The sequence below is a fragment of the Mirounga leonina genome, unplaced genomic scaffold (assembly GCF_011800145.1).
Source record: "Mirounga leonina isolate KUSES-001 unplaced genomic scaffold, KU_Mleo_1.0 Mir_165, whole genome shotgun sequence".
In the NCBI taxonomy this organism is placed as follows: domain Eukaryota; kingdom Metazoa; phylum Chordata; class Mammalia; order Carnivora; family Phocidae; genus Mirounga; species Mirounga leonina.
Genome location: NW_023270415.1, coordinates 51,714,531 through 51,727,381, shown reverse-complemented (window position 1 = coordinate 51,727,381; position 12,851 = coordinate 51,714,531). Strand labels below are relative to the sequence as shown.

The window sequence follows — 12,851 nt, the reverse complement described above, 5'->3', positions numbered from 1 at the left end:
TTGCTTAATTTGCCAACATATGAGAGTTTCTAAAATTTATCTTTTGGTTACTGATCTAGACTAATTGCACCATGATGAAAGAAAATAAAGAAGTTCAAACCTTTGAAATCTGTTGAAATTTGCTTTATAATCATATGTAAATTTAGTAAATACTCTGTATGTACTTGAAAAGAATGTGTATTCTATACTGTAGGGTAGTGCTATGTGTGTGTATCATACATACATATAATCTATCACCCTATCAATAAGGTCAAGTTTGACAATTGTGTTTTCAAATTTTCTATATTCATATTGATTTGCTTTTGTATGATTATTCTGTAAATTACTAATACAGGTTGTTAAAATCTCCCACTATAACTGTGGGCTATATATGGTCCCTTATAAATTTCTCTGCTTTGTTTTCTGTATTTTGAGACCATGACAACTAGGTTAATATAAATTAGGAACTGTTTATCTTCCTGGGAAATTGAGCCTTTTCTCGGAATACTTCTTACCTTAAAGTCTACTTTGTCTGATAGTAATTATACCAGTTATTCTTCCATCAGTGTTTACTTTTTCTTTCTACTTTCAACCCTTCTTTATCCTTACACTTTTTTTTTTTTTAATTTTTTAGAGTTTAAGTAATCTCTACACCCAACATGGGAGTCAAACTCACAACCCTGAGATCAAGAGTTGCATTATCTACTGACTGAGCCAGCCAGGCACCCTAACCTTACACCTTAGATATGTCTCTAAATAGGCCCTTTTTGTCTATTTGTTCTATTTTCTATTTTTCTGCCTGTTCTGTTACCTTCCTTTCCTTCCTTCTTTTGGATTACTACTTATTAATTTTGTTTTCCTCCCATTACAGTTAGTCATTCTTTAACAATTCTGTTAGTGATCATCCCGGAGGTTACAGCCTGAAATACTGACTTATCACAGTCTAATATTAACTAGTACTTTTATCCTCTTCCTGGACAATGTAAGGACACTAAAAACTGTGTGCCCCTGCCAAAACTTATATGCAACTGTTATTACTTTAATTATATATATGTATATAAAAAACCTACTATAAATCATTATTTTTCTAGACAGTCAGCATTCACTTAGTTTTGCCCTCATATTTACCATTTTTACTGCAACTCTGGGTACTTTAACAGAGTACAGAATTCTAGGTTGGCAGATATTTTCCCCTGCTTTTTAGTTTCTGTTTCTGTTGGGAAATCAACTGTCAATTTTATTGCTACACCATTAACTGTTTGTTCTGATTGCTTTTAAGATTTTTTTATCTTTGGTGGGATTTGTACTGATTCCACTAGAGGTTTGTAGGGATGCTCAAATCTATGAATTAAAGTATTTCATCAGTTTGGAAGTTTTCATTCTCTTACTAAATTATGCTTCTGCCCCATTCTCTCTCTCCTTTCCTTTAGGAACTCAAATATACATACATTAGAACTTCCCATTGTATCTTTTATTAACCTTAACCCTCTCCCATATTTTCCATTCTTTTGTCCCTCTCTCTTTATTCTATTTTCTTCTGACCTATCTCTCAATTCACTAATTCTCTCTTACGGTGTGGCTAATTTGCTGTTAAAGCCCCCACAAAGATTCTAACTTGGATTATATTTTTCAGTTCTAGAATATCCATTTTTCTTTTTTATAATTTGTATCTTTCTACAAAATTCTCAATTAGCACAAAATTCTCAACACGGCTATTTTAAATCACAACTACAATATCCAGAGTTCCTTGGCTCTGTTTCTATTCACTGTTGTTTCTGAAGTCTTGTCGTGTGCCTAATTATATTTTGTGTGCTGCATACTGTATTTGCAAAATTGTCTATAGACAGAATTTGACACACAAAAAGCTGTATTTCTCCGGAAAATATTGTTTGCTTCTGTTAAACAGCTGAGGACACTAGCAATACCAGATCTTGTTAATGAAGATATAGGAATTATAATCTGAAGCTAAGCCAATCTCTCATGAGAATCTACCTACTTCAGTTTCTCTATATATCTCAGATACAATGTTTTAGGGTCCTAAGTGAGAGTTCACCACCTCCCTTGTAGTGGGTCTTACCCCTTATCCTTTATACGTGTATGTTGTTAAAAGCACCTTTTAATCTTTCAGTTGCTATTTCTGGAATCAACATATTACCTAGGGAAAAGGAATCCCAAATTGGAGTTGCTCCTCCTTGGCCTCTGTCCTCACTTAGATCCTAGTCTAGTCGTATCAGTTTGCTTTCTGATACCCTCAATAAAATGTATTTTGCTTTGGCCCAGCTTTTCAAATTGTTCTCAGCAGGACAGTCTGAATAACCCAGCTTGCTATTACCAGGCTCAGAAGTCCCAAAGATTTTTAAGCAGAGAATTGAAAAAGCAGTATCAAAATTTTAAACTAAAGTCATTTTGGTAATAGAATGGAAAAGGCAAACTTGGAGGAGGAAAACAAGCTGTAAACCAAAAATGAAAATAGCATGAGATCCAGTTTTAAAATACTAAATGCCCACTACTATAACTGAATATTCTAATTTGGGTAGTAGCTACTGATAAAAAGTGTGATAATTTAAAAATATTGAGCTGGGAGTCAGTATTTTCAAACACAATAATACAGATATTAAAACTTCAAAAGCATCTTCTAAATTACAAGAGATATTCTGATTACAGCTTTTCTAATTAACTGATTCCCTCTATAGTGAGGTAATATAGGGAAAAAATGCCTGTATTTTTAAACTTTCTCTTCTGATGACTCTTTATCCATAATCAAAACAAAAATAAATTCTAAAAATCCCTCAATTTCTCTTCAACTTTGTAAACATCCTCTTCTAGATTTCACACCATCTTTCTGCTTCTTTTCACAGTTGAACTTTTGGAAATAAGAGTCTACTTTCCGGTCTTTACTCCATCACCACCTACTGATTCCACAATGCACTACAATGGCTTCTCTCTTCTCAGTTCACTAAACCTGCCTTGGAAAAGAACAAACCAAGTGGTAAATATGATAGGCCTGTTCAATTTTATTCTATTTGATCTTTCTGAAGCATTCAACTAATTCCTTCTCAGTGTTTATCTTTCCCTTTATTTGGTAATATCTCATATACTCTTCTTGGTCTCCAACCCATTAATTGTTCCCCTTTAGTGCCCCCCTTCTCTATCTAGCCGAAGATTTTTTCAGTGGTCTGCTTCTAAGTGAAAATCTCCATTATATAAAGTGCTATATAGAGACAGCCTTGCTACTTAAAGTTGTTTTTCAGGGACCAACAGCATTGGCATCACCTGGGTGCGTCCAGTGAATGCAGCTGCCAGTGAATGCAGAATCTCAGGCTTCACTCCAGAACGACTGATTCCCAACTGACATGCATGTGCAACAAATTTGAGAAGCACTGTTAATAGAACTTTTGGAAGGCTCGAACTTGCACTGAATAACTGGCAGAAGAAATGGCTTCCCTACTGGTGACAGAAAGACTAGTAATTTTCAAATTTCTGTCAAACTCATATGTTTTCTAAAATAGTCATTGTGATAAGACAACATTGTTACTGAGTGTCCTATATTCCTTCCTGGGGAGGAATATAAAATACACTGCATCCCACTGATGTCTGACATGGCCATGTAACATGCTTTGCTCAATGAAACATGAACAGAAGTGAGGAGTATTCCAGGTAAACTGTTAAGACCCACATTATACTTTTTTTTTTTTTTAAGATTTTATTTATTTGACAGAGACACAGTGAGAGAGGGAACACAAGCAGGGGGAGCGGGAGAGGAAGAAGCAGGCTCCCTGCCCAGCAGGGAGCCCGATGCGGGGCTCGATCCCAGGACCCCAGGATCACGACCCGAACCGGCAGATGCTTAACGATTGAGCCACCCAGGTGCCCCTACACATTATACTTCTTAACTCTCTTTTTCCTCGATCTCAAGACCAGGGCTGTTCCATATAGTGACTGCTCTATCAACATGGATCCTAGAGGAAAAGATGTAATTCCTAAGAGTATTACACATACACACAAGTACACATAAATCTGATTATTCCCTTTCTGCTCCTGATTAAATAACAGTGCTTGGAAAATAAAAGAATTCATGCGTAAAAAGCAAATCACCTACTAGGGGGAAAAAACAGTCTAGCTTGCTTAACACTTCTTTATGGAAACATTATTCAACGCCAGAAGACTGAAGTTATGTTAACTGTATCAAAATAAAAATTCCAAGAATGAGGTGGGCTTGATAAAAGGACTAGTGGAAAGTACTGAACAATGGTATAAAAATGTAGTTGAAAAACTATTTGTGGATATTACAAGTAGGAAAAATGTAAAAATAATGAGTCAGTATCAGGAGATGGGAAGAAAAAATATGGGAGATGCTAATGCCATCTGAAGCAAGAATTAATAATACAATGTATTAGAATTTTCTCAAATTCTGCTTAACTTTAGACACACCACTTAGAAAATACTTTCTTATGGCAAAAAATATATCCTTCAGTTACCCGTTCCTTCAAACCCTCCATACATCATTCTGTCTGTCCAGAATAGATCTGGACAATAATGCCTATCCTAATATTAATTATGTCTCTGGATGGCTAGATTGGAGGTGGCTTTTAAACTTTAATCTTTGCAATCTATGACTTCTTCATAGTTAGCATACATGAATTTTACTAAAAAAACTGTCTTATAAAAGACTGGAAGCAAATATACTAAGATTCTATCTTCAGCATTTCTCTTTCAAGTTCTTTTCAGGAACTTTTCATAGTCACCTCACTTTTCCTAAGGTCTCAGTCCTATTGAGAGGTTGCCATACAATTTATTTTTTTTTAAAGATTTGATTTATTTTTTGACAAGAGAGAGAGACAGTGAGAGAGGGAACACAAGCAGGGGAACGGGAGAGGGAGAAGCAGGCTTCCCGCTGAGCAGGGAGCCCGACACAGGGCTCGATCCCAGGACCCTGGGATCATGACCTGAGCTGAAGGCAGATGCTTAATGACTGAGCCACCCAGGCGCCCCTGCCATACAATTTAAACATGCATCTCTTTTCAGAACCTGAATTATAAAACAGGTGCATGTCCACAGTGCTTGTGAAGAAAAAAGACAAAAACAAAAAATAAACAAAAACCCCCTGAGGCTCAGTAATTTGATTGAAACAGTATTGAGGAAAATAGTGGTTTCTTTTAATCCTACCTATACATTAGAATCACCTGAGAAAAAACTAGTTGAAGTCCTAAACTTAAGAAATTTTGATTTATGATCTAATCTTTGATTACTGTCAAATCGTAGAGATCTCATGCTAAGAGTGGGGCCTTACAACCAGAATTTTAAAAAAAAATCTACCCAGGAAATTCTAATATACAGCCAGTATTGAGACCCGTTGCTCTAGCAGAGTGTTTTCCAATGAAACTTTCTGCAGTGATAGAAAGTTTATATCTGCATTATCCAATATAGTAGCCACCAGCCTTAAGGCTTCTGAGTGCTTGAAACGTGGCAAGTGAGACTGAAAACTAAATTTTTAATTTTACTTAAAGTTTTATTTCTGTTGAGTAGCATTGTTCCAGAAATCTAAAATCTAGAGCCCTCACTGTATGATCTAAAATCTGTATAATCTAGCACCTACCCCTCAGTTAAGATACACCATCTGATAACTACATATCTGGATTAATTGCTTTGGCCCTGTCAGAACTGCTTTTATTAACTTTGTTGTTATACCATTAAACCACATTAAAGAATGGTGTTAAATAAAGTAGCTTTTTGAAATTAGAGGCTATATTTACTATAAAGATGGTCAGGATACTTTTTGCTATATTAGAGTCCCATGAGAATTTTTTCTCATTATTCTATCAGCAATAGTGATATTCCTGCAATGAACAGAATTTTCAGCAATGATGGAAATGTTCTATATTTATTTATCCATTATAGTAGCCACTAGGCAAATGTGGCTATTAAGCACTTGAAATGTAAATAGTAAGGAACTGTGTTAAGGAATTTGGATTCCGGACTCTTATTTCTGCATTGTCCAATAGGATAGCAGTCAGGCATATGTGGTTACTTCAGTTTAAATTAGGTAAAATTAAAAAATTTAGTTCGGGTTTCTCCTGCCTGTCTAGGCAACACATTTATCTTAGGGATGCTGATTTATGTCTGATCACATTTCCCTTTTTTTCACTGACTGCTAGAAAACAAAGGCAAATTTTTGGCCTTTTTCTAACACATGAATTTGACCTAATACATGCCCCCTTTCCGTTCAACAAAATTTATCAAGAGTCTCTTAATTTAAGTTTATTGGTGACCATGAAAAGCGCCTTTATAAACAAAAAACTATTTGCAGTTACTTTATTTTTTTTAATTAATGTTTCATTTATTAAAGTACAAATATAAAAACCTAGCTTTCCCTTAAGCCTTCAACTATCAAGTGCATTTTATTTATAAATCTAGTAACTCCTGGGGCGCCTGGGTGGCTCAGTCGTTAAGCGTCTGCCTTCGGCTCAGGTCATGATCCCAGGGTCCTGGGATCAAGCCCCGCATCGGGCTCTCTGCTTGGCCGGGAGCCTTTCCCTTTCCCACTCCCCCTGCTTGTGTTCCCTCTCTAGCTGTCTCTCTCTCTCTGTCAAATAAATAAAATAAAATCTTTAAAAAAAAAAAATCTAGTAACTCCTAACACACTTCCCAAGGTACCTTTGATAGCTGATCAACTCAAACAGAAAACAAACTAAATATCCTTAAATAATCCTATTTATAAACCTGGGTAATTAAATTCTCACATACATTAAACTGCATTTATAAATTCACTATATTTTACTTTAAACACTTTAATTGCCTCTAACAAGTAAACCTTTCTAAGAATGTAACTGTAGGTAAATACATTAGAATAAAGTTTTAAGTATAATTAAGTTCTAAATATTCTCACAGTTTCTAAATTTAGCCAAATACTTGCACCTTTCAATTTAGAAAACAATTACACAAATACTCATTTTAAATTGTATTTAAAGACTAATCTGTATGTACTCCAATAGGCCTAATTCTCTGAAACACAATTTTTTTTGAGAGAGCGAGCGTGCTCATGTGAAGTGGGGAGGGGCAGAAGAAGACAGTGAGAATCTTGAGCAGACTCTGTGCTGAGTGTGGAGCCTGACATGGGGCTCCATATCATGACCTTGAGATCATGACCTGAGCTGAAATCAAGTGGAACATTTAACCGACTGAGCCACCCAGGTGCCCCTGAAACACAGTATTTTAGGGGCGCCTGGGTGGCTCAGTCGGTTAAGCATCTGCCTTCGGCTCAGGTCATGATTCCAGGGTCCTGGGATCAAGCCCTGCATCAGGCACCCTGCTCGGTGGGGAGTCTGCATCTCCCTCTGCCTCTTCCGCTCTCCCCTAAGCTTGTGCTCTCTCTCTCGCTCACTCTCTCAAATAAATAAAATCTTAAAAAAAAAAAAAGAAACAGTATTTTAAAGACCAAATACACTGATCATTCCTAAACTTAATTCAAAAATATTAATATTAAGCAGGGCGCCTGGGTGGCTCAGTCGTTAAGCATCTGCCTTCGGCTCAGGTCATGATCCCAGGGTTCTGGGATCGAGCCCCATGTCTAGCTCCCTGCTCAGCGGGGAGCCTGCTTCTCCCTCTCCCATTCCCCCCTGCTTGTGTTCCCTCTCTCACTGTGTCTCTCTCTGTCAAATAAATAAATAAAATCTTTAAAAAAAAAAAAGAAAGAAAGAAAGAAACTGATTGGGCGCCTGGGTGGCTCAGTTGGTTAAGCGACTGCCTTCGGCTCAGGTCATGATCCTGGAGTCCCTGGATCGAGTCCTGCATCAGGCTCCCTGCTCGGCGGGGAGCCTGCTTCTCCCTCTGACCCTCCCCCCTCTCATGTGCTCTCTCTCTCTCATTCTCTCTGTCTCAAATAAATAAATAAAATCTTAAAAAAATATATTAATACTAAGCATTTAATAAATGAAATTATATTTACTCCTAATCTTACCATGGATAAAAGACCCATTAAGGAAAGTAGTGATTCTCAATGTGTGGTCCTCAGACCAGCAGCACCAGTATTACTTGGTAAATTGTTAGAAATGCAAATTATGGGGCCCAACCCAGAAGTACTAAATCAGAAGTTCTTGGGAAGGAGCCCATCATTTTTGTTTTAACTAGATTTTCAGGTGATTCTGACACACATTAAAGTCTGAGAATCACTGCTTTATTGTAGCATCAAATATTCAGAGACAGTTTTGTCCGAAAACACAGATAATACAAAACACTTCAGTTCAGTGGTCCTGTGAGATGAGCAGCAATTCTAAAATAGGGAAATCTAACTCATGTTTAAGAAGGAAACAATATGATGATGAGCTCAAACTTACCATCAGTTACCATGAGAGCAGCCTGAGCTTATCAAGGTGAGGTTCTTTTCCCTCATCCACCCCGCTACCCACCTTAAGAAATGAGACTAAAACTGTAGGACACCTAGGGTCACTCTCCTCCACTGACCAACACTGTGCTTTTTGGGGTTTTTTTTAATAGTTACTGCAACAATTGGTCCTCCAAATCTTTAGAGCCACTTGGTCTTTCATGGGTTCAAAATAAATTATCTAACTCTTACAGATAATCAGCATCTGCAATTTCTAATGTAAAATATAACTTTTCTAACATCTTCATTGAATTTTGCTTTTTCAGCTCATTTTAATACCTAACTCTAAGCTTCAATGACAACCCATCCTACCCTTTACCTCATTTAACTTGTTTTAATTTAACATCATATATGATAGAGCTCTGCATTCTTCTCACATTTTTTTTTTCCTGTCTGACAGGGCCATCACTCTTAAAAAATATGAAGATAACACTCAAATGGATTCTACATCCCTTATTTCTTTGTCTGGCTCAGTTTCTTCATCAGAAAAATGGGATAACAGTATCTATCTTATAGAGTTGCTATTAGGATTAACTATTTGGTAGTGCCTGCCCAATGTTCCTGGCAACTATTACTTTTGTTGCTGTTTCCTCCTGGAAGCTAGTGTTTTAATCACTAAAACTAAATGAAAATAAATTTTAAATAGAACTGAGATGCGTTTAAAGTATACTGTCACCAAGTGGGAAAACAGAGTTGACATAGCAGGGTAGTTTATGATAATAACTAATCACAATAAGTTGAGACTTACACTTGATAAATCTGCTTATTTATTACTATATGATCCTATATGATACTATAAAAGTAAAGTGAATACTTTTAATGGCTAGGTGAAATAAGTCAGAGAAAGACATGCATTGTATGATTTCACTCATGTGGAATTTAAGAAACAAAACAGATGAGCACAGGGGAAAGGAGGGAAAAATAAAATAAGAGCAAATCAGGGAGGTAGACAAACCATAAGAGACTCTTAACTATAGGAAACAAACTAAGGGTTGCTGGAGGGGAGGGGGGCTGGGGAATGGGGTAACTGGATGATGGGCATTAAGGAGGGCACTTGATGTAATGAGCACTGGGTGTTATATGCAACTGATGAATCATTAAACTCTACCTCAAACTGATAATACACTATATGTTAATTGATTTTAAATTAAAAATAAATAAATAAAGGCTGCATAGTATAGACTTATGGTCATGCTCCTAAACAAGAGCTGTAAGGTCCAAAAATTTTTCTTGAATCAAGTCACAATTTACTCTTTAGGCAGAAACAAGAATTGAATTATAAGATGTTTTCTTTGTAATTGTTATTAACTAAAGCAATGGTGTAATAAACTCCTTAATGTGTCTAACTCCCAATTATGGTTTTCTTGGGGGGAACTATATAAAGTTGGAGTCAGAAAACAAAAGCAGCCACCTAGAAGAGGAGTAAAGGCATTAGTAACACTAACAGTACAATAAGTGGTTTGTTTATAAAAAATCAAAAACATTTGACCAAAATTTTATTTAATTCATTCTTAATATGTCAACAGCAAAGCTATTTTATCAACATCATTACTGAACCCAAAATGGGGCAAGATCACTACAACAAACGGGGTCCTGGAGTGCAGCCAATTTACAAGCGTGGATGTGTCTGTACAAGAAATACTGCAATAGCACACAGGACATTTTAAAGAATTGAAGGAAGGGTGAGAGACGATAGGAAACTTAAGCAGCTGTTATAAAAATCTGAAATAAAGGTAGTCACAAGCAGAAAGGGCAAAAGAAATCTTTCAAACAGACTGACAGATATACTCATTCTGAAACACATAAATACAAAAAAAAAAAAAAGAATGAAAAATCCTATAGCCAAATCCACTGGGTAGGCAGCTGCAAAAAAGGTTCTCATTTTAAGCAAAGGCTAACTAGAAATAAAGCACCATCTACTTTTCACTTGTATATACACATGTTGCCTCTCAAAGGAGTCGATCTAGAAGCTATACTTATTTTAAAAATGGTGATCAAATTATTGCTGGAGCACTTATTTCCTTGACTGCCTTTAGAACTCTGTAAACATAACTTCATAGACCCACAATATTTTTACACCCAAATGGTATTTTCTAGCTTTACCACCCACCATTTCCACTTGTGTTCTAAATGAAAAAGAGCTCTAAAATTGAGAACTTTTGGGATTACCTAATCAGCCTCATTTACAAACAAGAAAACACAGGCCCAAAGAGATTAAGTAAATGTACAAATTCTTTCAGCAAGTTAATGACAGGACGTACCTGCCCACCTGACTGTGGTCATAACTGGGACATCACAAGGCCTAACTTGTGTCAGAGATCTGGGGGCACCATAAATCTTAAACATGAGTTGATAAGGCAGCTTCATCAGAAGAGGACTTTTAAAACTGCAACTCTGAAGGAGAGTGTCAGATACAGCCAGCCTGCTCAATAAATGTTTCTGAATGAATGAATCCGATGTATATGTTTGAGCTCATTAAAATACTGATTATATTCCTTCCTGGTTAAGTTACGCCACGTATTTCTGAATTCTCCATCTATCTAGAGGCTGGTCACCTATCATGTTTTCAATTAGGCAACTAAAGACTCATTTTTAGAAATCCTTTATTCAAACACTTTAAAGGTTTAGTCCTCATCCTTGGTCCCACCTTTAGAATTCTGCATCTGGTTAACACTTCAAAGCAGAAATATAGTAATCCCCCCTTTTTCATTTTTTAATTCCATAGACAGGAATTCTAAAGACATATGTAGTGAGGAAAAATTATTTAAAGGGGCCATGCTAAAATTAAGATTTAAATATTCAAGTTTCTTCAAAGTTTAAATCACACACCTACACACACAGGTCAATAGATGTCTCCACTGTTTCACTGCTTTAAAATGAATGGCAGAATGTGGGGTTATGGATAGATTTTACACTGTGTGAGCTTTTCTCTATATTCTAAACCCTTTAATGCTCATAAGTTGACTCTTAACACCAAAATGCACATTAGAACAACTAACAAACATAAAATATAAATGACTAGGAGAGGTCTGCCACTTACTAACTTAGAGGAGGCCAATGACACTGGAGAAGTTATCGTATGCAACACCTCTTCAGCGAACGCTTTTTTAAATGCCGCAAGATAACAGTATCGTGCCTTTATTTCGAACCTTTATTTTAGAATATCGTGTTCACTTAGAACACAAGTGGAAATGGTGGGTGGTAAAGCTAGAAAGATTTCTAGGATGGGAAAAAATAAAAAAAAACCAACACAAGAGTGGGTATAGTGATCACTGAGGAAAAAGAAAGTCTCTAAGTTCTGCCATCTCAAGACCACACGCAGCCTTTCAAAGTACATGGCACAAAAATCAACCGAGGTTCCAGTGTAAATTAAGCATTTTCTTTTCCAAAGTAGTATTAAGTGCTGAAGTGAATCCTAACAGTTGACAAATACCAAATAAAAACAGTGACCCAAACCAAAACACCAAACCCGGCACGGCGTTCCGAATTACCTCAAAGACGAAAGACACCGACATCATAACGGGTTCAACATTCACCTCCCAATGGGAGGGAAGAAAGAAGGATCAGACCGTGCAAATACTTGGCGGGGAAAAGAAAGTCGCGTCTAGGTGGAGAAAGCAGGAAGCGCAGAGCAGGAGAAGCTACCACGCAGACTGCAGAAAGTCTTCCGCCCCCAGAGCGGAGCGAGTCCTTCCCGCCTCCCCGCCTCCCCGCCTCCCGCTCAGCCACACCTGCCAACGTCCGGCCTCGCGACCCCCGCCCACCCAGCTCACGTCCGGCGCCAGCCAGGGCCGCGCACTCCCACGCCGCGCCCTGACCGCCGCCGCACCTCCCCCACCCCCGCCCCAGCCCTCCGCCCGGGTCGGCCGCGCGGGAGGCGAAGGAAGGCTGGGCTCACCAGGTCCCTCCGGGCTGGACGGCGCCGGGGGCCGGTGGGGCGGGGACCCGCACCCGGGGTCCCCCTGGGCGGGCTCCCTCAGGTAGTCCTCGAAGCGCACCTGCCGGGCTTCGCCGCCACCCCCGAAGCCCCACAGGCGGTTGGCAGTGCCCCGCAGAAGGCGCCCGCTCTTCCCGGTGAATGTGGTCAGGTAGTCCATGCTGCCGCGGGGCAGGGGCCCGGGAGGCCGACGGCTTCCACGGCGGCGGCAGCCTGTGGGTGCGCGCCCGCCCGCGCCTGCGACCCGACCCGGGGGCGGTGGCTCCGCGCGCCTCACAGGAGGCGGGGAGGGGAGGGGGCTTCCCTAGCTCGGCCCGAGGGCGGACCATCAGGAAGCTATGCATCGGGGGGAGCAGAGGCTGGCAGAAGTTTTTGAAAAGTTATTCTTGTTGCTTCCAGACGCCAAGTCAGGCAAAACTTAGCTTGTGAAGTAGGTGCTCTCTCCCTGGAACAGATGCAGGGACGAAAAGCTGGCGGTTTTTAAGCAAGCCGGAACCGTCCTATCTGCTCCTCCACCCCCCCCCGGTCCGGCTCCAATGGAGCAGGCCCGCCCCG

The 12,851-nt window shown here is 38.9% G+C and overlaps 1 protein-coding gene across 13 annotated transcripts in view; it reads right to left on the bottom strand.

Annotated features, from left to right (window-relative positions):
- The window catches only part of OXR1 (oxidation resistance 1), a 353,292-nt gene that overhangs the window by 66,701 nt on the left and 273,740 nt on the right, over positions 1–12,851 (bottom strand). For 2 of the 13 annotated variants that reach the window (XM_035011738.1, XM_035011733.1), the window contains exon 1: positions 12,358–12,640. The exons of 7 other annotated variants lie outside the window; for them this stretch is intronic. In XM_035011738.1, the coding sequence (XP_034867629.1) occupies positions 12,358–12,640 (283 nt within the window). Of the gene's footprint in view, positions 1–11,850; positions 12,090–12,257; positions 12,641–12,851 lie in introns of those variants that run through there. 4 more of the 13 variants (XM_035011742.1, XM_035011736.1, XM_035011744.1 and 1 more) reach the window with 3 other exon arrangements.